Source organism: Protopterus annectens, chromosome 1.part0, assembly GCF_019279795.1.
Source record: "Protopterus annectens isolate FY-2018-M chromosome 1.part0, PAN1.0, whole genome shotgun sequence".
Taxonomy (NCBI): Eukaryota; Metazoa; Chordata; order Ceratodontiformes; family Protopteridae; genus Protopterus; species Protopterus annectens.
Window position 1 is genome coordinate 92714638 of NC_056725.1, and position 25260 is coordinate 92739897.

The window sequence follows — 25260 nt, forward strand, 5'->3', positions numbered from 1 at the left end:
TGCCCAATTTACCTCAGATTTTACAATACTTAACTGAGATGCTTCACAAGGGCCTGTCTTTTTCCTCCATTAAAATCCACGCCTCAGCCATTTCAGCTCACTATAACACTGAACCTCCCCTCTTCTCTCATCCACTGCTCAAGCAGTTCCTCAGAGGGGCCAAAAATTTGAGACCACCCAGGAGAGCTCCAACCACAGCCTGGGACCTTAACTTTGTATTGGAGAAACTCACTCTACCTCCTTTCCAGCCAGCTGCTACTGCAGACTTAAAATTTCTTTCTTGGAAAACAGCTTTCCTTTTAGCAATCACTTCAGCTAGAAGGGTATCTGAATTACAGGCCATTATGGCAGTGGAGCCTTTCATCATCTTTCATGCGGACAGGGTGTACCTCAGAACCAATCCATCCTTCATGCCCAAGGTGGTATCCAGTGTGGCTCTTAATCAGTCCATTCATTTGCCAACCTTCTTTCCCAATCCACAGAATAAAGGGGAACGGATACTGCATTCCTTAGATGTGCACAGACAACTTAGATTCTCCTTGGACAGGACTAAACCTCAAAGGAAATCTGAACAACTGCTGGTGGCATTTGCTGCAGAGGAGAAGGCTGTTTCAAAGCAAACCATTTCTGAATGGATAAGCCATTGCATTCATTTCTGCTATAAGCACCATGGAAAACCTATCCCCCAGGGGATCAGACCTCACTCCACCAGGGCTGCATCTACCTCTACAGCCTTTGTCAGAGGCGTCCCTACCAGGGACATCCTAGAAGCTGCTACCTGGAGTTCTGTACATACTTTCATCAAGCATTATCATTTGCCAATTTTCTCTAAATCCAGAGCTGCTTTTCCACTGCAGTCTTGCAGGGCCTTATAGCTGGTCCTAATGCTATCTAAATTCCTCCTCCCAACCATAGCTTTGGGAATCTACCCAAATGTAATGACTGCAGCAGTGAAACACGAAGAACATAGTACAGTTGTGTACACTTACCATAAATGTAGATTTTCGAATGTGTTCACTGTTGCAGTCCTGGTTACCCTCCCTCTAGCCCCCTAACTTCTTTTTGGCAATACCTCTACTTTCCTTTACTGTGCTTAAAAGCCTTTTTGGTGTATTTGCTTTTTTTTGTTGGAGGTATATCTTTGTACTTTTATATTTAATTGCTTCCCATTAGGGGGGCACCTGACATCAGGGGCAAGAAAAACTATTGTAATGGCGTCAGCTGCATGTTTTATACCCCTGATGACCTGACGTCATGGAAGAAGGGACAGCAACCGACGCAGGGCTCAAGACATTGTTAATCAGGCCGACTGAGGGCTACCTGCAAGCAGATAACCCAAATGTAATGACTGCAACAGTGAATACACTTGAACATCTACATTTATGGTAAGTGTACACACCTGTACTTTGTGTACACTTACCATAAATGTAGATGTTCAAGTGTATTCACTGTTGCAATCCTGGTTTCCCTCCCTCCACCTCCCTTATATCCTCTTTCCCAAGGGGGACATAAGCTTCCCACAGTGGCTTTTAGCCACCAGGACCACTTTACCTTATTTCCTTGTGCTTCTGACGGATTAGGGCAAGAAAAACTGATGTAATGACATCGGTTCCCTTACTTTATAGCACCAACGACCTGACGTCAGACTGCAGGCGGCTGTAGCCGACACAGCAAAACATTGACTCTGGTATTCAGGCCAGCCGAGGGCTACCACAGCAGGGATAACCCACAGGTGATGACTGCAACAGTGAATACACTCGAACATCTACATTTATAGTAAGTGTACACAACTGTACTTTTTAGCCTCTAAAAGTTTCATCATTGTTTCCAAGGTAGTTTTTCTGCATTTCGTCTTCTTTCTGCCCCATTTCAAATCCACCAGCAGGTCAGAATGAAAACTCGAGTCTTCTTTCAATTTTGCATTCTTTTATCTGACTTTTTAATAAGGTCAAATAAATTAATCTTGTAAAGTTCTGACATTACTGACTCAGATTTTTCTTCTTCCATGCTGCCTATTGTAATTTTAGGCAGCAAATTCTCAGTGTTGAAGTTTTAAGATCTTTGTTAAGAACTTGTTAGAATGTTGGAGTATATGAAGTAAGGTGTGATTTTTATATTATAATGTGAGTTTTAACTTGGTTGCATAAACTAAATTGTGCTACTTCTGGTCATATTTGACATGTTTTATCAAAGGGTTCAGTGTGTGTGTGTGTGTGTGTGTGTGTGTGTGTGTGTATAAAATGCATATGCTTTTTGCCATCCTAGCCGTGTTCCCATTTGTCCTCCTGTAAGAATGAGTCAGCAGTAACTACAATACTGCACTTAACACTGTAAAAGGGAGTTCTTTTGAACCATGACCTTATCCTCAGTTGAGCACATGTGGTGCATTCAAGAAAAGTGATCTGCATTGGCACCCAGATCACCATGTCCATTGCACTGTAAGCAGTGCTGCTTTGTGAAACACTAAGCAGTTAGCCTAACCTTCCTTTGGTCTTACCTCAGGAGTTAGGCATGCGTTGCTGCTGCCTTTCCTTACCCGCAGGGGGAGATATGTCAGTGAAAGCTACTCAGCTCTTCCCTCCTATTTGTCATCCCATTGTATGAACCCAAGTCACTTGCAGAACTGCTAAGACACCCTGAGTCCATGCTTTCTGGCTAGCTTGTCATTTATTTATATTTAAAGAGCTGGTTCCCCCTGGGAGGCCATTTGCACTTCTGTTTATGGCAGTAATGGCAGTATTTGTTCATAAAGACTGCCTGCCTTGATAGATTACACAATTCATCTCATCTAGTCTGTAACTAAAAATGTATATGTAGTACATATTGTGTTGTAATTTACAGACACCCACATGCATATAAACGTGTGTGTATATATATATATATATATGTACACACGTTTGTTTGTGTGTATAATATATATATTTATATATATATATATATATATATATATATATATGTGTATATATATATATATATATATATATATATATATATATATATATATATACACACGCACACACATATGTATAAAATACACACACGCAACTTGCAGTTTCATGAGCTGTAGTTCTAAGATCTACTAAAGTGTAATCTTAAGAGTATGTGAACTTGCTACTGTGATTAGTATATATTAACATGTGATGTTTCTACTGTCTTGCTATGTTTTTTTTTTCAGGGAGAGCACTGTAATTTTAGCCATGACATAGATCTACCAAAGAGGAGAGAGCTGTGCAAGTTTTACGTTACTGGGTTTTGTGCTAGAGGAGATAACTGTCCATACATGCATAATATCCTTTTTTGGTTTCTTACAGTTGATGCATGGGTATTGCTTATACCAGGTTTGTTTCTTTTGTAGATCTAAGAGTTTGTAGTATCTGGAAATGAGTATAGCAGTACAAAAAAATGATTGTTTTTTCGTGACCGTGACTAGCAAAGATGATGTACGTAATCTGAACTCTTGACAAACCTTTTGATTCTGTGACATTGTAGAGGTCTTGATGGATTATTCAGTTCCAGTACTTCACAACAAATGTTGCCCATCCCTTCATTTTTTTTATTTAATTGGTTTACGCCTCCATTTCTGTCAATACCAGCAGAATATACTTTGTCTAATCATGTAAGCAGCTTGCAGCTGTCTCTCCTTCTCCCCTTCATTTGTCTCATGACCTCTTGAAACAAAGTTCACTACTAACTCTGGCAGTCCAATCCAAGTATCCATCACTGTTTCTGTGAAGTCTAACATGTACATACATATCAGGTTAAAGGTTGATGTTCATAGTGTTTCCCTGTTGCATCTATAATTCCTTGTACTATTTCCTGCTATGGAAGCTTTTCATTGGCCCAAATACCAGAGACTTTTCCCATCCTCCAGGCTTGTTGGCCACCCTTCCTCTAACATCAGGGTATAAGGGTCATTGGCCAGGTCCAGTTTCTCAGTTCTTTCTTGCAATCAGAGCCCAGTACAGAGCTGTTGTGTCAATGGTCAATCCAAAACCAGATTTTGAACTACGATAAAGACAGGTATTTTGTTGGGGAACTGTTTTCTTTATCATTATCTGCTGTCTAGTTACATGTCATTTGTCAAGACAAATACTTGCCTAGAGTGTAGGAAACAAGTTTCTCACTAAGACTTTGTGTTTTTTATTAGCCTGGGCCAGGGGCACAATGTACCCAGTTGTACCCAGTGTGCCTGTTTCAATTCCAGGACAGTTATGTGTACGGTGGAATATCTAGAGAAATATGTAGAGAAAGCAAGAGGGCATCAGGGCCTACATGTATTGTGGGATGTGCCAGTCAAGCTACATTCGAGCTTCCCCATCACAACAAGGAGAACCACCCATAGCAAGTGTGGGTTGCAAACAGCAACAAATCTGCATCTATCTCGACACCTAGGCTTGTTATTGTCAACAAGCTCTAGGGACCTAAACCTTGTCACCACAATAAACAGAAAATGCTGGAGGGATAGATTCCTGCCCCAGAGACTTCCCATACTCTGGAACAAACTACCTATCTATATCAAACAAATTTCCTCATTAGCTCTCTTTAAGAAAAATCTTGATGACTGGATGGGAGATAGGAAGTTCACCCTGGGGATGCCTTCTGTGGCTCTGCTCGACAGGAGCACAGGAAAATAATTTTCTCGGGTGGCGAAAGTCAGGGTACCTTTTTGGCTAGGCTTATTCAGGCCCTAGGGCCAATAGCCTAGTACCTACCTATGAACCTATAAGAGAGAGACCCTTTACATTCCCCTGCACCTACTGCACATGCTTCCACCATGACATACCATTGGACCCTTAGATATCAGCACAGGCAGGAGGACTTGGGGTTATCAGATGAGTCTATGATCACTATGCAGGTTCTGGCTTCCATTGTCCATTCCAAATGTGGGAGAAGGTGGAATTCCCCATTTGAAAGAGGAGTCTTCAGCTGACTGAGTGCAGGCCATAGGTCACTCACCCACAACCTGGGCAGAGTGCATCCAAAGCCAGATCCAAGGCTAAATCCAAGACTGCTGTATCCAGCTTGTCCATTGTCTAAGCCGTCTGAGCTTAGTGTCATAAGACCTACTCTTATAACTTCATCAGACTAGCTGAGAATCTCTTGGATATTGTGAGATCCAGACAGCTTAGCCACAGCAGGACCCAGGACCCTTGCTACAGAATCTTCTGTTGGGAAAAGAAATAGGGACTCCCCACCCACCAGAATCCAGTGATTTGTATGACTTGGATGAGAATGATTTGGCATATGCAGACCAGATTTCCTCTAGTTCATATGCTGATTCAGAGTCAGTTGAAAATCTTGCTTAAGCCTCACCACGTGAGGATTTCATCTTTAGGACACTCTATAAGATGAGGGAGTTCTTCAACTAGGAATCTCAGGATTACTCACAATCTAAGAAAGAAGTCAGAGCATTTCTTAAGCTTCCTGTACATAAACCTCTGGCCATTAATCTAGTCTTAGAGGCACTAGATGATTTCATTCTTGACTCTTCGCCACCTGCTGTTAGGAAGCTGGACGATAGTGTTCTGGATTCTTAGAAACACGTGTTTAAGTACACATTGGCAAAACTTGAGCTGGTGTCTTCGGGTCTGGAGGGGACTAAAGACGGCATCTCTAGAAATCCCTTGCCAACTGAGAAAGAGGGTAGGACCCTAGACAGGCCTGGCAAGGAAATTCTACACTTCAGCCATCCTGCCAATGATAACTTTCATTTGACCATTCCATAAGGTTAAATTCAAGGAAACCCTCCTAGACCAGATGATGGACAATTTGGGCGGGATGGAAGATAAGAGCCCTCACTAGGGAGCTGTTAGATCTCAGCAAATCCAGCTCTCAAGTTGCAAAACATTCCTTGCATTGTGGCTTTGATGCTTTAGAAGCATCTGTCAGGGTGGCTGCTTGTAGGTCAGTTATCAGGCAGCATGTTTTAAGGGAAAATGTCCTTTATGAGCATGTAAAATTCAAAATCTTGAATGCTCCCCTTCAGAAGGATTTTTTTATTTGGACCTAAAGCTCAAGTTATTTTTAAGAAACTAGAGAACAAAGCTAAGTCCCTGCGGACTGTTATGCACTTTTTGTAGGTTCAGCCTCCATGGTTTAGTAGGAGCTATTCTACCAAAGCCTGATTCTTTTTCTGCCTCCCAGTCTAGTCAAAGAGGAAGGAGGACTAGGGGGGATGAGCAACAGGGACAGCAAAGGAAATGGCAAGTAGGTCAAGACCTGGGCACTGACCCCTGGATCACATCAGGGAGCCGCCATTACTCAGACAGATCCTTCCCTGTTACCCACCTCAGAAGAACCATCTCAATCCAATCCTCCCCTCCACCTTTAAGACTAGGAGGCAGACTTGCAGAGCAGTTTCAAAATGTATAGCAGTGCAAGCTGTGTGGAATCCTGTAGTCTAGAATCATGGTCCCCAGAACCTCTGCTGGTGTCACAGACAATACCACAGTTATGATGTTCTTCGTGTTTCACTGTTGCAGTCATTACATTTGGGTAATCTGCTGGCAGGTTCCCCTCAGTCAGCCTGAATTCCAAAGTCTTGGGTCCTGCGTCGGTTGCTGTCTTCTCTTCCATGACGTCAGGTCGTCAGGGGTATAAAACATGCAGCCGACGCCATTTTCTTTTGTCTTTCTTGCTGCGCGGTGCCCGAAGCAGAAGCATTTCACAAGTGCCGGTCGGCCGACTACTGAAATATTCAAGTTTGAGTTTCAGAACCGAAGTCTTCACTAAAGCTAAGTACCCCGTTGGGAAAACTTTTTTCTTGCTTTTTACCGATGTCAGAAAAAGTTAATAATTGTATTACATGTGGGAAGCAAATACCTCATAAGGATTTCCATTTATACTGTATTCCTTGCCTAGGCCCTGATCACAATGTGCCTGGGTGTCAGTTTTGTGCTAGATTTAACCAACGCACTATTAAGCGTCAGTATATTTTTGCATCAAAGTATTTTGGAAACAGATTTAACTACCCAGAAATGTCGTTGGATAGCAATCCGACTACCAGAGTGCGTAAAAAACGCAAAGAAAAGGACAGAGAAAGGCAGTCGAGATGAAAAACCAACGACGAAGCTTCTCCTAAGCCAGTCGCCGGTTCGCCGGTACTCAATGAGGCGCTTTCACAGCCCCTGATACCCGCTACCTTCGAGTCGCAGGCCTCTACCGACACCCATGTGGAGTCCGGCATAACGCAAGAAACTCAAGGTATTGGACCGACGGATGTATCTCCCTCGGATGGGTCCGGAGCCGCTGAGCAGGCATTGGCTTCTGAGGGTGTATTCAGACCAAAACATTTGTATATCAAACCGATGACAGCTGCAAAATCAAAGACAAAAGCAACTTCTAAAACTAAAAAAACGATGCCTGAGCCACGTGCATAGGCCTTTATGTCTAAAAAACAGATGATCAAAATGGCTGAAGACCTTATTACCTTGATCAGGGGTACCCATCCCCCTCCAGATAAGAGGCCTAGGCAAGACACAGATTATGAATCTTCAGATCAGGTTTCCATTTCTTCTGATTCCTCTTCTGATCAGGAATTATCTTTACCTCCCTATGAGGATTCTGATGCTGAGGAGTCTATTCCATCTGCATCTCCTCCTGAGGATTATTCATTTGGAGAAATCTTGCATACTTTGAGGGAGCATTTTCACTGGGAGAGTCAAGACTTCTCAGAATCAAAAAAGAGGCTCAGGGATTTCCTTCTCCCTCAGTACAAGCCTTTAGCCATTCCCCCTGTTTTAGATATTGTGGATGATGCGTTTTCGGAGTCAAGCTTGACCCCTGACTCCTTACCTCCGGCTCCCAGTAAGCCTGACAGGTATTACAGGGTCCCTGACTCACATAAATTTTTATTTAGAAACCCTGCTGCTGATCCTGAAACTATTTCACAGGGTCCAAAGGGAGTTAAGGCCTCAACCGCAAAAAATCCCACCCCCTCTGACAGAGATTCAAGGGCACTGGACAGATGGGGAAAAAAAGTTTATACATCTGCAACCTTGGCAATCGGGGCCTTAAACTGTCAATTTCCTATGCTTAAGTACCAGCAACATGTTCTGGGATTGCTGAAACAGAAAATGATGTTTATTTCAGAATGTGCAGAAAATAAAGAATTGCAGGAATTATTGTATGCAGCTGAACAAGTTGGAAAGCATACTTTGCAATGTGTTTTTGATTCTTTGGAGGCCTCCTGCAGGGCTGCAGTTACTGGATCTGTGATTAGGAGGTATGCCTGGTTAAAGGAACAAAATTTGCCTGATCATGTTAAAGCTAAATTGCTAGATGCATCTTTACAGCATGATTCCCTGTTTGGTATTAAGGCAGAAGAGGTTTTAAAGAAAATGGAAGACAAAGCTAAGTCTATGCAAACTGTTAAAGACTTCTTACAAGTGCAGCCACCAAGATTTAGTAGACACTGGCCGACAAAAAATTGCACCTTTCCTGTGTCAGACAGAGCTCAAAGGGGCAAATCCAGACACCCTAAGGGTTCCAGATACCAGGCACAAGACTCATACAGGTCAAAGCAATGGGGCGCATCCACCTCCAAATCTGGAGGAGATAAAGCGCAAACCTACAGAAAGCAATCCCAATGACTTCCCTCTGCCTACACCAAGCACTTATCTTTTGGCAACACCCATAGGGAGAAAATTAGCACTTTTTGCTCAAAATTGATAGTTAATAACCCAGGGCAAGTGGGTACTAAACATAGTATCACAGGAATGCAGATTCCATTTCCACACTCTGCCAATGGCAAATGGTTGGCCAGATCTGCCAAAAAAAATCAATGGGCAGAGGCACAGAAATATGTTACGTCCCTCATGGAAATGGGGGGCCATTCAGACAGTACCAGAACAGGAAAAGGGACAAGGTTTTTACTCGACTGTTCTTGGTACCCAGAAAGGACAAGGCCTGGAGGCCAGTACTGGATTTATCAATTTTGAACACATATCTGGACATTCCAAAATTAAGAGATGCTGACTTTGCAGCAGCTTCTGCCCATGCTGGGCAAGAAAGCTTGGCTGGTGACTTTAGACCTAAAAGAGGCATACCTGCTTGTCCCAATAAGACAGTTGTGCAGAAGATACCTCAGATTCAAGGCAGGCTTAATGCATTACCAATTTTCTGCACTGCCCTTTGGCTTATCTACTGCGCCAGGGTTTTTACAAAGTGCCTGGCACCAGTAATTGCATTTTGCAGACAAAGAAGTATACAAATATATCCTTACTTGGACGACTGTCTCATTCAAGCAGAGAACAAGGACACTCTTCTTCGACACCTGGCTTTTGTGAAAAGGCTTCTAACATGCCTAGGGTACACAATAAACAAAAAGAAATCATAAATGGTACCCTCTCAAAAGATAACATTCCTGGGTGCAAGCTTGAATACAACTGCCCAGATGGCTTACCTCAAGCCGGACAAAAGCAACTGACTACTTAGTTCAAACTGATGGCAACAAAAACCCAGTCTTCTGCAAGACAAGTTCTGCAGGCTCTGGGCTTCATGGCATCCTGCATCCTACTAATTCCATATGCAAGACTGCATATGAGGAAACTTCAGTGGTACCTAAAAAGTTTATGGAGTCAACATTCACACAATCTAGAAACAATGATTCCTCTCATTCCCTGCCTGCAACAGGAGTTTCTATGGTGGGCAAAGGCCTGTCACCAAAAACATGGGATGGCCCTTCACTCTACCCCCTGTCAGCCAAACCTTAACAACAGACGCTTCAGATTATGCCTTTGGGGGCCCACATGGCAGGAAGATGCATTCAGGGCATATGGGCAACAAAACAAATGCATCTACATATCAACCAGAAAGAGATGCTAGCTGTTCAAAATGCCCTAACAGCCGTCAAGGACTTACTTCATCCAGGAAAACTACTGATAAAGACGGACAACACCACAGTCATGTGGTATATAAACAAGCAAGGGGGTACACACTCGTACCCCCTTTGCAGATTAGTCATGACATTGTGGGACACAGCTTTGACCTACCAAATACATCTTCAAGCTCAATTCCTGACAGGAAAACAAAACACTCTGGCAGACGATGTAAGCAGAATTATTATGGATCCTCACGAGTGGAAACTAAATCCACAAGTCTTCAGCATGATATCAGAGAAATGGGGGAGCCCAGACATAGATCTGTTTGCCTCTCCTCAAAATTATCAATTGAAAACATTCTGCACAAGGACTTATCACAGACAAGCATGGAAAGTGGATGCCCTGTCCTTCAGTTGGAAAAACCTATCAGTTTACGCCTTTCCTCCGCCCCAGCCAGGATGGTTCTACAAGTTCACAAACCAATGTCTGCTGCGGTTCTTTTAGTCCCTGAATGGTCCGACGCAATTCTTCTTGTGATGGCTATTGTCAGCATATTGGTCCTTTCCAGGACCCTCAATCATCACATCATGATTGATTCAGGATCAAGGAGGACCTTCGCTGACTGAACTCCAATTTGGATCAAAACCCCGACGCATGTCCCTCTCCAGTGGTTACCCTGGCTGACAGATGCCTCCCAGATAGGGTGGGGGGCATTGTCTGGGCAAACTAGTTCAGGGCTGCTGGCTTCCAGGCGAGCTCTTCTCCCCATCCCAATGTGTTGGAGATGAGGGGCTGTGCTTCTATCCCTACAGGCCTTGCAGTTTCTTCTCAGGGCGCATCCGCCATCCACACAGACAGCATGTGGGTGGTGGACGATCTGAACAAACAGAGAGGGACCAGGTCCTTTTCCCCTTGCTGAGGCCATGAGTGTGAGAATTGGCTGCTTAACTACCAACACACGCTTCTTAGTAGCAACCCACATCGGGAAAGTCAAATATATTGGCAGACAAATTGAGCAGGACAATTCTCTCCTCACGGGTGGTCTCCTAAACAACACAGTAGCAGCTCGGGAGATTCGACGGGATGGGAGACTGGCGTGCTGCGACCTGTGCAACTCCATTAAACACCAAGTGCTTGAGTTTATATCGCCAGTCCCACATCGGGAGTACCAGCCATGGATGCTCTAGCAACCCAGGCCAACAGACCTTACTTTGTACTTTCTTCCAATTCCGCTTCTTCCCAGAGTTATTCAAAAGCCTCTCTCAACTGGGGTCTTCCTTACTGATTTGCCCGTGGTCAGGTATGGTTTCCCTACCGGAAGAAACATCTGCAGTGGGCGATCGTGGAGACTGGAGCCTGATTCGGACTTGCTAATCATCCAGTCGGGACTTGAGCATCAGTCCCTTCAAAATTTGAAATTGAGCTCTTGGCCTCTCCGCTTCCGACTTTAGTTAGAAAGCACACACTAGACCCGGAAGTTGTTACATTTATCTTGAACTTACCACACTAACAAATTACCTTTTTAGTAAGTGGAAGAGGTTTGCTATCTGGGCTCCTCCTCTGCCTCTTCTACCCAAGGTCCTCGTAAAAGTCAGACAAGAGAAGCCAAAGATGATATTAATTGCCCCGGACTGGCCCCGCCAGTACTGGTACTCAATCCTAAGGAACCTGTCTCAATACCCAGCTTGGAGCTTGCCTCAAAGACCACAACTACTGTCCCAACAAAACAATCGGATCCTGCACAATCAACTACAGACTCTGAACCTGGCGGTATGGCTAATCATGTAATCATACAAACGACACCTCTCAGTAAAGCTGTCATGGATGTCATTTTGGAAGCCAGAAGGCCTAGTGCTAGAAAATCTTATGCTGACAAATGGAAGAGATTCTGTGCTTGGAATCAAGCACAAGGAACTGATACAGTAGAACCACATATTCCTCGGATATTACAATACTTGACTGAAATGCTTGATAAAGGCCTATCTTTCTCATCAATCAAAGTCCATGCCTCTGCCATTTCGGCTCATTACAATACAGAGCCACTAATCTTTTCTCATCCTTTACTAAAGTAGTATCTTAAAGGAGCCAAAAATTTAAGGCCTCCTAGAAGATCACCACTACCTGCATGGGACCTCAATTATGTGTTGGAAAAGCTCACCCTGCCTCCATTTGAACTGCTGATATAAAGTTCATATCATGGAAGACAGCTCTGCTACTAGCAATTACTTCAGCAAAGAAGAGTTTCAGAGCTACAGGCCCTCATGGCTATAGAGCCTTTTATCATATTTCACCCAGACAGGGTGTCTCTGAGGACAAATCCTACTTTTATGCCTATGGTGGTTTCCAGTGTGGCTCTTAACCAAACTATTCATCTGCCAACCTTTTATCGAAATCCGCAGAACAAAGGGAAGAGAATTCTGCATTCCTTGGACATACACAGACAGCTAAGATTCTACTTGAGCAGGACAAAAGCTCTAAGAAAAACTGAGCAATTACTAGTGTCATATGCTGCAGGATCAGAAGGAAAGGCTATTTCAAAGCAGACAATTTCAAAGTGGATAAGCCACTGCATCCGTTTCTGCTACTTACACCATGGTAAACCTGTGCCCAAGGGCATTAGGTCTCATTCCACCAGAGCTGCAGCTGCTTCAGTAGCCTTTCTCAGAGGAGTACCAACCAAAGGCATTCTAGAGGCTGCTACTTGGAGTTCTGTTCACACCTTTACAAAGCATTACCATTTGCCTCTCTACTCTAAGTCCAGGGCAGGCTTTGCCACTGCAGTGCTGCAGGGCCTTATAGCCTCACCTAATGCTGTTTAGCTCCAGCCTCCCAACCATAGCTTTGGGATTCTACCCAAATGTAATGACTGCAACAGTGAAACGTGAAGAACATAGTACAGTTGTGTACACTTACCATAAATGTAGATGTTAGAGTGTATTCATTGTTGCAGTCCAGGTTACTCTCCCGCCATCCCCTTGTCATTCTAAGGTTTATCTTTCCCTCTCTATCCTCTACAACCTATGTGGTGTATTTGCTTGTAGATGAAGGTAAAGTTTATTTTGATGCATGTCTATAAATATATATATATATCTATATATATAAAATATTGCTACCTTTTTGGGGGCACCTGACATCGGGGACAAGAAAAACTAAAGAAAATGGTGTCGGCTGCATGTTTTTATACCCCTGACAACCTGATGTCATGGACGAGAAGACAGCAACCGACGCAGGACCCAAGACTTTGGAATTCAGGCCGACTGAGGGCAACCTGCCAGCAGATTACCCAAATGTAACGACTGCAACAGTGAAAACACTCGAGCATCTACGTTTATGGTAAGTGTATACGACTGTACTTTCTTAATAAACAAGGGTGTGCAAGATCCTACTGCCTGTGTAGACTGGCTGTAATGGCCTGGAGGTAAAAATTTAAACTTCCTAAATTCCATCAAAGCAAAGCTTTATTGCAGACAAGCTTAGCAGGACCAGGATGGACCTCCATTCATGAAAACTTCATCTTGGGGTCTTCCAAGAATAGCTGTACCTGTGATGAACACTTCATGCAGATCTGTTTGCCTCTTTCTAGAACAGACAACTGAAGAAATTCTCCTCCAGGACTGGATGACAAATTCCTTTCCATTCCTGTGCATGGTAATATTCCTCTGTGCCTTTTCACTCTTTTCCCTGATTACCAGAGTTCTTCTAAAAATCCAGAACAGCTCTCTGAAAATTGTAATGGTGACCCCCTTGTGGCGAAGACAGTGCAACAGAGGTTCTCTTTTATTTTAAGTCTTGCCAAGCTTCCCTACAGACAAGATTTACCTACACAAAACAAGGGGGAGTTTGATGCACCCCATTCCAAAAATGCTTCATCATCAAAAAAGACTCTACATTGATGAGCCCTTAAAAAGGGTGAACATATCATAGGTTCATACTAGGCTATCTGCCCAAGGGCATTTATAAGCCTAGCCAGAGTGTGTTTGGCTTTCGCCACCCATTTTAAATGAATTTTGCTATGCCCTTTTTCGAGGTTAGTAGCCTCTGTCTAACAGTGACACAGAAGTGATACCCGGGGTAAACCTACTATCTCCCATCCACTCATCAAGATTCTTCTTGAAGAGAGTCAATGAGGGACTCTGCCTAGCCTGGACTGGGATTTTATTCCAGAGTGAAGGGAGCCTCTAGGTTATGAATCTGTCCCTCCAGCATGTCCTATTTATTTCAGTGCTGAGGTTCAAGTCTCTCGAGCACGTAGCTCGATGGGATTTGGATTTTCTGAGGTGCAGCATGTTCATTAATTCCGTGTTGGACATGGCTTTATACGTCAGGCACAGATTGCCTCTGAGCAGGCGGTATGCCACTGAGTAGAGCTGGTGTTTCTTTAACCGGGCAGCTTATGGCATCTGTTTGAGCCCTTTGATCCTCTTGGTGAGGTACTTTTGGGGTCTTTCCAGTTGCTGCAGGTGTCTGGTAAGGTACATCCCAAAAGGGGCATTGTACTCAATTATGGGCCTGATGAGGGATGAGTAAAGAGGCACGATGACCTCCCCTGATCTAGATGTGAATTCCTTTATGATTAGGTGGGCTATATAAAATGTTTTTCTAACCACTTTGGCCACATGGTTGTCAAATGAGAGATTGCTATCAACTTGGGTCCCCAGGTCCCTAATTACTTCTTCCGTACTTAATGGATTACCACCTATGTGGTAATTTGTGGGTACTTTGTTTTTGCCAAAGGGGATGACTATACACTTTTTGGCGTTTAGATTGAGGCCATGGCTCTGGCACCAGCTGTCTGTTTCTATGAGGCCCTTTTGTAGGATGCTTGTGTCGGCTGGAGAGTCGATTATGGCACCCAGTTTGCAGTCATCTGCGAACTTGGTCAGCCACAGTCCTTCCGTGTTAGCCTGTACCTCCGAGAAATATATACCGAACAAGAGAGGTCCCAGGACTGAGCCTTGTGGGATGCCACTTGTAACTGGTTTGGAGTCTGACATGGCTCCAGCAATTCTAACCATGTGGGTTCTGTCCTTGAGCCAGTTTGCAACCCATCTAGTGACATAGGGGTTTATATTTAAGCTGGTGAGCTTATCTATAATGCCCGAGTGGGGTATTGTATCGAAGGCTTTTGCAACGTCCAGGTAGGCTGTGTGGACCACCTTCCCCTCGTCAATGGCCTTGGTGACTGTTTCAAAGAAATCAACCAGGTTTAAGAGGCAGGATCTGCCCTTAACAAAGCCGAACTGGGTAGAATCCAGTGTCTGTAGGTCCCCAATATCTTTATTTATGAGGTCCATGATGATCCTTTCCATAGCTTTGCAGACCAAGCTAGTCAGGCTTATGGGGCAATGGTTTCCAGGATCCGTTGAGGCACCACCTTTGTGGAGAGGGACCACTGTTGCTGTACGCCACTCTTTGGGTGCATATCCTGTAGTAAGGCTGAGATTGAACAGTAGTTTTATATTTGGGTTTAGTTCTTCTTGGAGTTCATGTTGGACGCAGCCCGGGACACTCTTTGGTCCCATTGATGCTGTGTTTTTTGCTTTGGAGAGGGCGGCTCTTACCTGAGCATCTGAGATGTCAGGGGGGCAGCACTCTGCTGGGATAGATATTTGCCCTTTTGGTGGGGAAGGGGGGGAGAAGTTTGCGCTGAACCCATCAGCTAGGATGTTGGCAATGTCTGTGGGTTCGGTGTATTTTTTGTCATTTTGGACTACTTCTGACCATATCTTGGAATTCCCACCCAGGTTCCTAACATAACTAAAGCCTTGTGATTATCCTTAGTGTCCTGTGCAATTTTTCTCTCAAAGCTGGCCTTAGACGATTTTATGAGTGCCCGTAGTTTTTTGCTAATACTGATCCGAGATGCCTTCCCTTTTTGGGATTTTGCTCTATCATGTAGTAGCTTCCTCCTTCTATTGTATAGTTTGTTTATGGCTGAGGTCCACCAGACAGGACTCCTAACTTTGGAGGATTGGGTCTTGGTTTTATTTGGGATTGCATGATCCATGCATTCCTGAAGGTGTTCATAGAATGCGTTTATAAAGGATTCTGCGGTCTGGGCTGTATTTTCCACAGGCCCGGGGGCTTTGAAGGATTCCACCTCGGTTTTGAAGAGTGTGAAATTTGCTTTAGAGAAGTTTTTCACTGTGGTTTTCTGGGCAGGGGCTGGGGTTGGAATGTGAATATCTAGTGAGATTAGTTTATGGTCTGATCTTACCAGTGAGGGATACACTTCTGGTCTGGAACATAGAGTCCCCATGTTGGTGATGATCAGGTCCAGTATGTTTTCCCCTCTTGTGGGAGTGGCAACAAGTTGTTCCATAGCATTTGAGTTTATAAATTCTAGGAACCTTCGGGCTAGGGTGTTGGAGCTAGAGTAATGCTCCCAGTGTATGTTAGGGTAGTTGAAGTCGCCCAATATAATGTTGTTTGGAGAGACCTTCATATTTTCCAGTGTTCTAAGGAAGGCCGAGTGGGGTTCCTGGGTTTGGGAGGGTGGTCTGTAGCAGGCTATAAACTGGAAGGCAGTTTTACCCACTGTTAGTTGCACATGGATAGTCTCTGATGCTTCGTGCTGTGCCACTAACCTGGAGGTGTGGGTGTCTTTGACGAATATTGATACTCCCTCTCCTTTTGTGGTTCGGTCCAAGTTTTGGGGCCGAAAAACATGGTGCGAGGTATAACCTGGTAGTGCTGGGGTGCTCTTGGGAGCCTTGAACCAGGTTTCTGTTAATGCACAGATATCAATGTTCTCCATGCTAAGGAGAGTTTCGAATGCATGCATCTTGAGGTTTAGACTTCTGGCGTTGAGTAGCATTACTCTTAATTTCTTATCCCTTGTGATACCTATGGAGGTGGGTTTGTCTTTTGAGCCTTGCCTAAAAAAGGCACTATGGGGGTGGCAAGAGTCTTTGCCAATATCCGAAAGCCCAGGGGTGACAGGTGCAAGCCATCCCTAGCGAAGCATCGTGGCTTGTCGAGCATGTCATCCCAGGCAGACAGGCATTGGATCCCCTTTGAATGACACCAATACTTAAGCCAATTGTTTGTCTATAGATAATGGAAATTGGCTTTATTGGCCTTAATGCTTCAGTAAAGACTTATAAAATGTAAGAAGTCAGTAGGCATTTGCATTATTTTTTTTTATTTAAGTAGCGGGGGGGTGAGGGTGCAGGGGGGGCTTGCCTCCCCTGCATAGAGCGTTCAGGTCGTTTTTTTTATTTTTAGTTTGTTTATATTTTACGTTCGATGTTTGAAAACTTCGCTCATATGTAGTTGATCATATGAGATTTGAAGTTTTCAGACTTGTACATATACTATAGACCCATATTTAATATATATATATATATATATATATATATATATATATATATATATATATATATATATATGCACATACATACACACACGTGTGTGTGTGTGTGTGCCCCCCTGAAAACGAGCAGACTACTGGGCTAACCCGTTACATTACGGTGCACAGACAGAAAAGCGACTCTCCTTCTTGGAGTACTTATTGGTGCCAAACGGAAACATCACGTTCCATATCCTGGAATCCCCAGCAGCCCCCCAGCTGATTGCATCGGAGCAATCCCAGAGATTGAAGGTAGACCCCCACACTAGGTAACTGCCATTTCCTGTTTTCCAAACTTGAAAAGCTGCTGCTAAACTGTAAGAGCATTGAGTATTGTGTCTTTCAGCTTTTCCTGGTTAGGGGTCGCCACAGCGGAACTCCGGTCCGCTTATGATTGGCAGTAGATATTTACGTGCCAAGTTGCCGGCCCTGACGCACAACCTTCAACGAAGGTATGCCCATTCACACATGTCTCCACACAGAAGACGCTCTAGCTGAGAATCGAACAGGACAACGTCTTTCTGTGAAGCGACAACACTACCGCAGCACCACCATTATTCGGCCAAATGCATTGAGAGCGAAATCGTGCCACAGGGTCTCGAGTGCTACAAGTTCCCCAATGGGATAGACCCTAACAGTGACTCATACCAACCCCTTTGTCATATCTACAGTGAGGCTAGTATCAGAGCGTTGAAAGTTTTGAGTACAACCACGCCAAACTTAATCTCATTGATCAAATAAAAATGGTAAGCCAGTCTGCTCTCAAGCACCCGTACTTCAACGAGCTAAATACTGACTGGCATGGCATTAATGCCAAAATTTCAGTGCACATTGTGATAATCACGTAGAGAAAAAAGGAAAAAAACAATGGCGCAACTGGCAACAGTACCAGAAAAATGGAGCATACCCCATCCAAAAAGCCAGGAACTCAGCTAATCGTGATCCCTTAAGCACAAAAACAAACAGTGTGGTGCAGGGGAACCACACAATGGTACCAATCCCTGAACGGGATAATCAACGCATCCCAACCCCAGCCCCGCCACAGCCTCATTTGAACAGAGGGACTCCACAGAGGAACGAAGTCCCTAACAGCAACAACTATCCATGTAGTGATCAGCACCAATCAAGCCCCCCCTCCCCCGCTCACAACCCTGCAGCAGTGGGGACTGAGATGCAAAATCTTATCAATGATGTCCCCCCCTTTTTTATCACAAGACCAGGACTTACAAGACCTCCCTAGTGCGAGAGGCAGAGACAATCACACCAACAGGCGAGGGGGACAGGCAGAGGCAGGAGGAGGGGGAGAAGCCCAACACAAAGATGACGCCAAATCTAAGCAGCAACACTGCAGAACACGATGAATCCATGCCTGCACTACCTCCAGAGACCATCTTTAGCCTCTCACGTGAACCGCTTGACGACAGCTTCATTGCAGTACTGAAAAAGGGCTGGAACTTCATTCCATCCCAAAGAGCCAGAATGACAGAAGTGATACTGGACCTTAAACTCTTTTGTCGCAAACTTAACCTACAATAGGGGTTCTGTCACAACAGCTTCAAATTTAACCTCATGGATAATATTTTTTTTTACTGGAATGATATTTGTTATTGCTGACGATAATTTGTCTGTAACTGCTGCCAATAGCTTGGACTTGCCTGTTAGCAGTGGACACCCTGCTGACGCAGCTGTTGTGGTATCTGACTTATTTAACTATAATGCTAACGGAACCGATGGATATGAGCCCACTAGAGGGTGTTGCATTACAGATAAACCAACACTGTGCCAGAGAATCAGTGGCAGGTACGCCCTATTTAAGATGATGCTAATCACGCATTTCATTTAAATGCAGCCAACCATAGATACAGGTCAAGCAGGACCACCAGCACCCCCGGACAAAGGCCGCCCGATATGAGAGGTGACGACAGTTCTGACTCTGAAGGAGTGCAGCCCATGCTCAAAAGAAAAAGCACCTTCAATCCCCCCTTGAACCTCACCTTATACATCTTTTCAGGAGTATGTGAAAAGAACATTAGAGAAGCCTTGTGTAAGAAACCTCAGCAGAAATAGTTTAACCTCACCAAAGCTGAAAAGGAAGCCCTCCAATGCCTTTGTCAAGCTCACCATCTAAAGATCCTGAAAATGGACAAAGGAGCTGGCATATTGATCACGGACCATGTGTCCTACACTACCAAAATGTAAGATATCCCGGTTAGGGGCGACAGCTTCTGCACCATTTCCAAAGCAGACGTAATAGACAAATTTCAGGACATAGCCCATACCCGATCGACCTCCTAAGAAAGGGTCGCATCACAGAGCAGGAATTCAGATTCATGCTAGTCGAATCCCCTGACATAGAGAAACTATTTTGGATCCCCAAAATGCACAAGGATCCTTCCAATCCCCCCCCCCCCAGACACATTGTGTCCTCAAAAAGGACAAAAATGGAGTTAATTTCCAAACTCTTAGACTTCTATTTAAACCCTGGGGTGCAAAGTTCACAGTACTACCTCAAAGACTCGTGGCAATTCCTCAACGAGATCGTTGAGTTCCAGCTATCCATTGCACAAAACAAACCAGTGCTAGTAATGCTAGACATCATATCCCTCTATGCTAGCATTCCTCATCACTAAGGTATTGCCCTAGTGGAGAAATACCTAACTGAATATGTAGGTTGGTGTACTTCCAAAGTCCATACCCTCAGCATTTTACTCAAATTAGTTCTGGAGAACAATTTCTTCTCGTTCGAAGGTAGCATCTACCACCAGCTCAAAGGAGTAGCCATGGGGGCGAAAATGGCCCCTTCCAATGCAAATCTGGTCTTGTGCACCTGGGAAAGGGATACTCTCTGCAAATTAAAGGGTTTTGAACAAGTAGGGTTGTACAGACGCTGTATAGACACATTCTTCATATGGAATGGCTACCCCATGACTTCACTATCTTCCTCAGTGACACTGACAACAGTATCAACTTTCTGACCTTCATGGTCTCCAACAAAGGGACAAAAGTCAATGTCCTAGATATAACGCTATCCTTCAATGAGAGAGACAAACCAGTTCACTTCCATGATCCACAAGAAACTTACTGCCAGTAACAACTACCTGGACTTTACCAGCTAACACCCACCCTTTATGAAAAAGAATATCGTCAAAGGGCAGTTTGTTAGACTCAGCCGGCTAGTTAGCAATGACCAGATTTTCCTCAAAGGTGGAGAACTCCTAAAATGACTCTTTACCGAAGAGCATTAACCACCTAAATTAATTCTGGACTGCTTTGAGGAGGTAGCCAGCAAAAGACACTCTCGGCACCTCCCCATTCTCCATTATGGCTTTAACGAATGTCCCAAAGGACGCAGCAAGTCCCAGCTCAGGTTCTCACTTCCCATTGCAGTGGATGCTGTTTGTATCAGGAAATTGCTCACAACAAATTGGAATATTATTCATAGTAGCGTAGATCTCACCAAAGCACCAGGCAGATATCCCCACTTTTGCTACAAAAGGACAAAATCCCTCAAGTTCTTCATAGAGATAGAAGGTAGACAGCACACAAACTCAGAGGCTCAAAACCTGGGCACCAACCCATGTGGCCACTGCATCAGTTGCAAATACATCACCACTGGTAGCAATCTCATCCTTAAGCCACGTAAAGCTCCACTCACTTTCAACATTAAATCCAGCTGCAACACCACAAACGTGGTATACCTGGCACTTTGCTCTTCGTGTCAGTCCTTCTACATAGGAAAGACAACACAAAAGCTCAGTGACCGAATCAAAGAACTTCTCCAAGCAATCCGGTGAGGCGACCATACCATCCCCCTTGCCAAGCACATCTCTCAGTGCACCACTGCCAGTTTTAAATTTCTGGTGTTAGAACAAGTGTCCATCTTCACTCAGGAGACAAACCCACTCCTTGAAGTAAGAGAACTAAAATGGCAAATCGATGTGAATGCTTACATGCCCCCTGGGCTTGGCAGAATTCTTAATATTAAATTTATTCCGAAATGGTACAGATAGCAAGGAACGGCCCATGCCGTACGGCATTTATGTACATCCATTCTCTGTTATTTAAACATTATTTCATTGCAATACAGATTTCTGAAGAGGCTCGATGTACTACTAAATAAAGTTAGCGAATGAAAGCTCTTAAATCTAAGTTACTTGCTTTGTGTAGTGTGTTTTCTTCCACTCGGATCAACAAAGTTCATCTAAGAAGTTTTTCAGCAATTTGTTTGGTTTACCTTCTGATAGTTTTTTTGTGTGTGTGTGTTTATGTATATATATATATATATATATATATATATATATATATGTATATAAAGATATATATATATATATATAAAAATGTGTGTATGCATATCTATATATATATATATATATATTTATATATATATATAGGTCTACCTGATAACGCTGAAAGCTTGAAGCGCTGATAAGACCGACACCGGAAGATCGACACCGGAAGATCGACAACGAAGATGACCGACAGTTGAGAATTCCAACGCTGAGAACACCGACATGTCAAACGAGTGCTAGTGGGTAAGTATGCAGTAGTGACGGACGTCAGGGTTAGGGTGCGGGTAAGGTAAGTGTATGATAGCGATGGTCTGTAGGATAAGGGGCGGGTTAAGTGAGTTAGGGTTAGGGCATGGGTTAGGTGAGTGTGCAATAGTGACTGACCTTAGGGTTAGGGTTTGGGTTAAGGTTAGTGCAAAGATAGTTGTGTATGTAAGGTTCAGTGTAGGTTTGTAAGGTTTTTGGTGTGCTTGTGTTGTGTGTGTGCTTTTTGGACAGGGGATTTGTTTTGTTTATTGAGTCTCAGGATTGTGGTTTGTCGGCTATATGACGTTTCGTGTTTCTGAACTTTCAGTTTTGTGGTGTCAGTAATTTCGTTGTGGGTGTTTTAGTGCATCGGTGTTGTCAGGTAGACCCATATAGAAAGAGATATATATATATATTTATATATATATATATATATATATATATATATATATATATATATATATATATATAATATAAAACAAAAAAACACCCAACGGAGTAAACGCCTCACTACTGAGGAAGTAATAGTAACTAATTAATCCAGCCAAAATGAAGTAGCAAAGGCAACCATGAAACATGAGGGTAGCCAAACTCTCATAAAAAATGTGAAAATAGTCTTTTATTAGTGCACAGAGGTAAGCACTTTCACAGTTCGCTTCATCAGACCATAAAAATCCCTCCATCAAAAACACTGCCTTATATAGCCACCGTACAAATCACTTAAACAATTATTCAATAAAAATCTTAAAGGTAAAATGTATCATTAGAACTTCATAACCTATAATACACTCTAGCAACATACTTCACGTAGAGCATGATGCATGTCTAAAAGCAGACTAAACTAAAAACTAACTAGGGCTATATATATCATTAACAAGCACTGGCAAATCCTTACAACCAGTCCAGATATTAGGGGCATTGTGGGTAATAGACCAAAGTTTAAGTTTAAAAGTAAACCTAACTTAGAGACTTTTATGCCATCCTGTTGATAGATACGAAGTAGGAGAAACTATGGGCACTATACCATGTGGGCAATGTAACTTTTATGGGTTCATCAACTCTAGTGGTCTGTTTATGCATCCAGACTCTGGGCAGGAGTTTAGATTTAAGGTGTCAGCAGACTGCAGAACCTCACACATTATCTATCTGGCTGAGTGCAAGTTATGTGCCTCATTCTATATTGGCAAAACGAATGGGATGTTTCGTAATAGAATAAGGGAACATATGTATGCTATAAGGGTGAATTCTCCTAATAATGCCCTAGCGAAGCATGTTTTAGCTATGGGAGAGGAGCACATGTTTCATTTTATGGCTGTAGATACCATTACACCAATCATCCAGGAGGGTGATATAAGAAATGGTACTGAGAAGAGGGAAATGAACTGGATTTTGAGATTGAGCAGATAGAGGTAGAGGCCTTAATGAAAGAGCCTACCTCAAACCTGTCTTGAAGTCCAGAAGAATGGTTGTTAAATGAGGGCACCAAGGTTTAACGAACTCTGACTGTTCTATAATAATGATGATTATGAAATGCTATGACTGTTGAATTTGCTTAATGTCTATATTATTTGATCTTTATGTCATTTCCTGTATGAAATAAGATGTTGATTTATTTTATATATATTCTTCGTCTTTCATTTAGTTCCTTTAATCATTGCTATGTATGTAGCATTGTTCATATCACTGGTTTTGACCATTTGATAATTGCTTTTCATGATGGTCTTTATACTTGCTGGATAATTTTAATTTGATGCCCACCTTGTGTGACACTATGCCATCCATTTAATACATGCCACTTGGGTACACTAGCATTTAATAACTGCTGCTATATATGTTTGTATACATATTTTAATTATAATGTCTGTTTAGATGACAGTTTTTAATTTAGTCTGCTTTTAGACATGCATCATGCTCTACGTGAAGTATGTTGCTAGAGTGTATTATAGGTTATGAAGTTCTAATGATACATTTTACCTTTAAGATTTTTATTGAATAATTGTTTAAGTGATTTGTATGATGGATATATAAGGGAGTGTTTTTGATGGAGGGATTTTTATGGTCTGATGAAGCGAACTGTTGAAAGCACTTACCTGTGTGCACTAATAAAGGACTATTTTCTCATTTTTTATGCGAGTTTGGCTACCTTCATGTTCCATAGTTGCCTTTGCTACTTCATTTTGGCTGGATTAATATAGATATATATTACAGCGGTAGCGTTGTTGCCTCACAGCAAGAGGTTCTCCTGTTCGATTCTCGGTTGTAGTGCCTTCTGTGTGGAGTCTGCATGTCCTCCCCGCGGTCGAGTGGTCTCCGAAAGACATGCGTGAGTGGGCGTGCCTTCGTTGAAGGTTGGGTGTCGGGCTGGCAACTCGGCACCATAAAAATCTACTGCCAATCATTAGTGGACCGGAGTTTTGCTGTGGCGACCCCTAACCGTGAAAAGACAAACAATATATATATATATATATATATATATATATATATATATAGATATATATATATATATATATATATATATATATATATATATATATATAGATATATAGATATATAGATATAAATATATAGATATATACACACACACTCACAACGTTTGTATATTATTTCTAGAATTCCATTGTGGTGTTGCTTTCTTCTAGGCATATCTTCTCTTCTTTCCTTACTCCTTTTAGTATTTATTGGTACCATTATTGGTATTTTCCTTCCCAAGTTTGAGAGTTTCTTGATAACATCACTGGTATCCTGTTCTACTCTTTAGTTGTTTCTGTTTAGTTGTTTATTTCTTATTTAGGATCAGGATGTCAGATAAACCTACAAGATGTAGGAAATGTTCATCTTGTGGGGAAAAAATTTGCAACTTAGATGCCTATTCCGAATGTGTATATTTCCTTGGGGCCATCCATCTTGAGGTTGAATGTGAAGCAAGCTTATTTTGAAAGGTGTACTGCCTTTCTTCTTCTTTTGCTTTTACTTTGTCTGGAGCTTCCCCTCCATTGCAAAACCTGGAGAAAAGTCTTTGGGGAGAAAGATAAGTCCAAAGATGAGTAAAAAGAAAAAAGTCTAAAGACTTGAGGAATTGTTTTTCTCACTCAGTGCCAACTTCGGCTCTGCCACCAAAGATTTCCATCTCTTCGGGTCTGGTACTGGCTCATTGCAAGTCCTCTGCCCATAAACAGCCCTTATTCTCACCGAAGCAGATTTCATCAAGACTTCACTGTTATTTTCTCCAAGAAACTCCATACAGAGTTTCTACAGCCCCCATCCTTCTTCTCCTTCAGGTCTACCAGGATCCTATCTTTAACTGATGTGGACAGAATGATGAGGAAATTTCTCAGGACCCAGATTAAGTTGGGAGGTGAAAATGGTGACTTTATGAGAACGGAACTGAATATTGATTCTGACTTCACTATATTTAACTTTTATAACAGGGGATTTAACACTGCTCATGCAAAATGTTTTAATTTTGTACCTGAGGCAAGGGCAAAGGTGGGTTAAAAGTTATTAGATTTAGAAATATTTGTTCGAAAACTTAACTGTTTGGTTTGAGGTACTA

General features: G+C 42.8%; 1 protein-coding gene across 1 annotated transcript in view; it reads left to right on the forward strand.

Moving 5' to 3' along the window:
• The window catches only part of ZC3H4 (zinc finger CCCH-type containing 4), a 589226-nt gene that overhangs the window by 332318 nt on the left and 231648 nt on the right, over nt 1–25260 (forward strand). The window contains exon 9 of the mRNA XM_044083867.1: nt 3176–3287. Within this exon, the coding sequence (XP_043939802.1) occupies nt 3176–3287 (112 nt within the window). The remainder of the gene's footprint in view (nt 1–3175; nt 3288–25260) is intronic.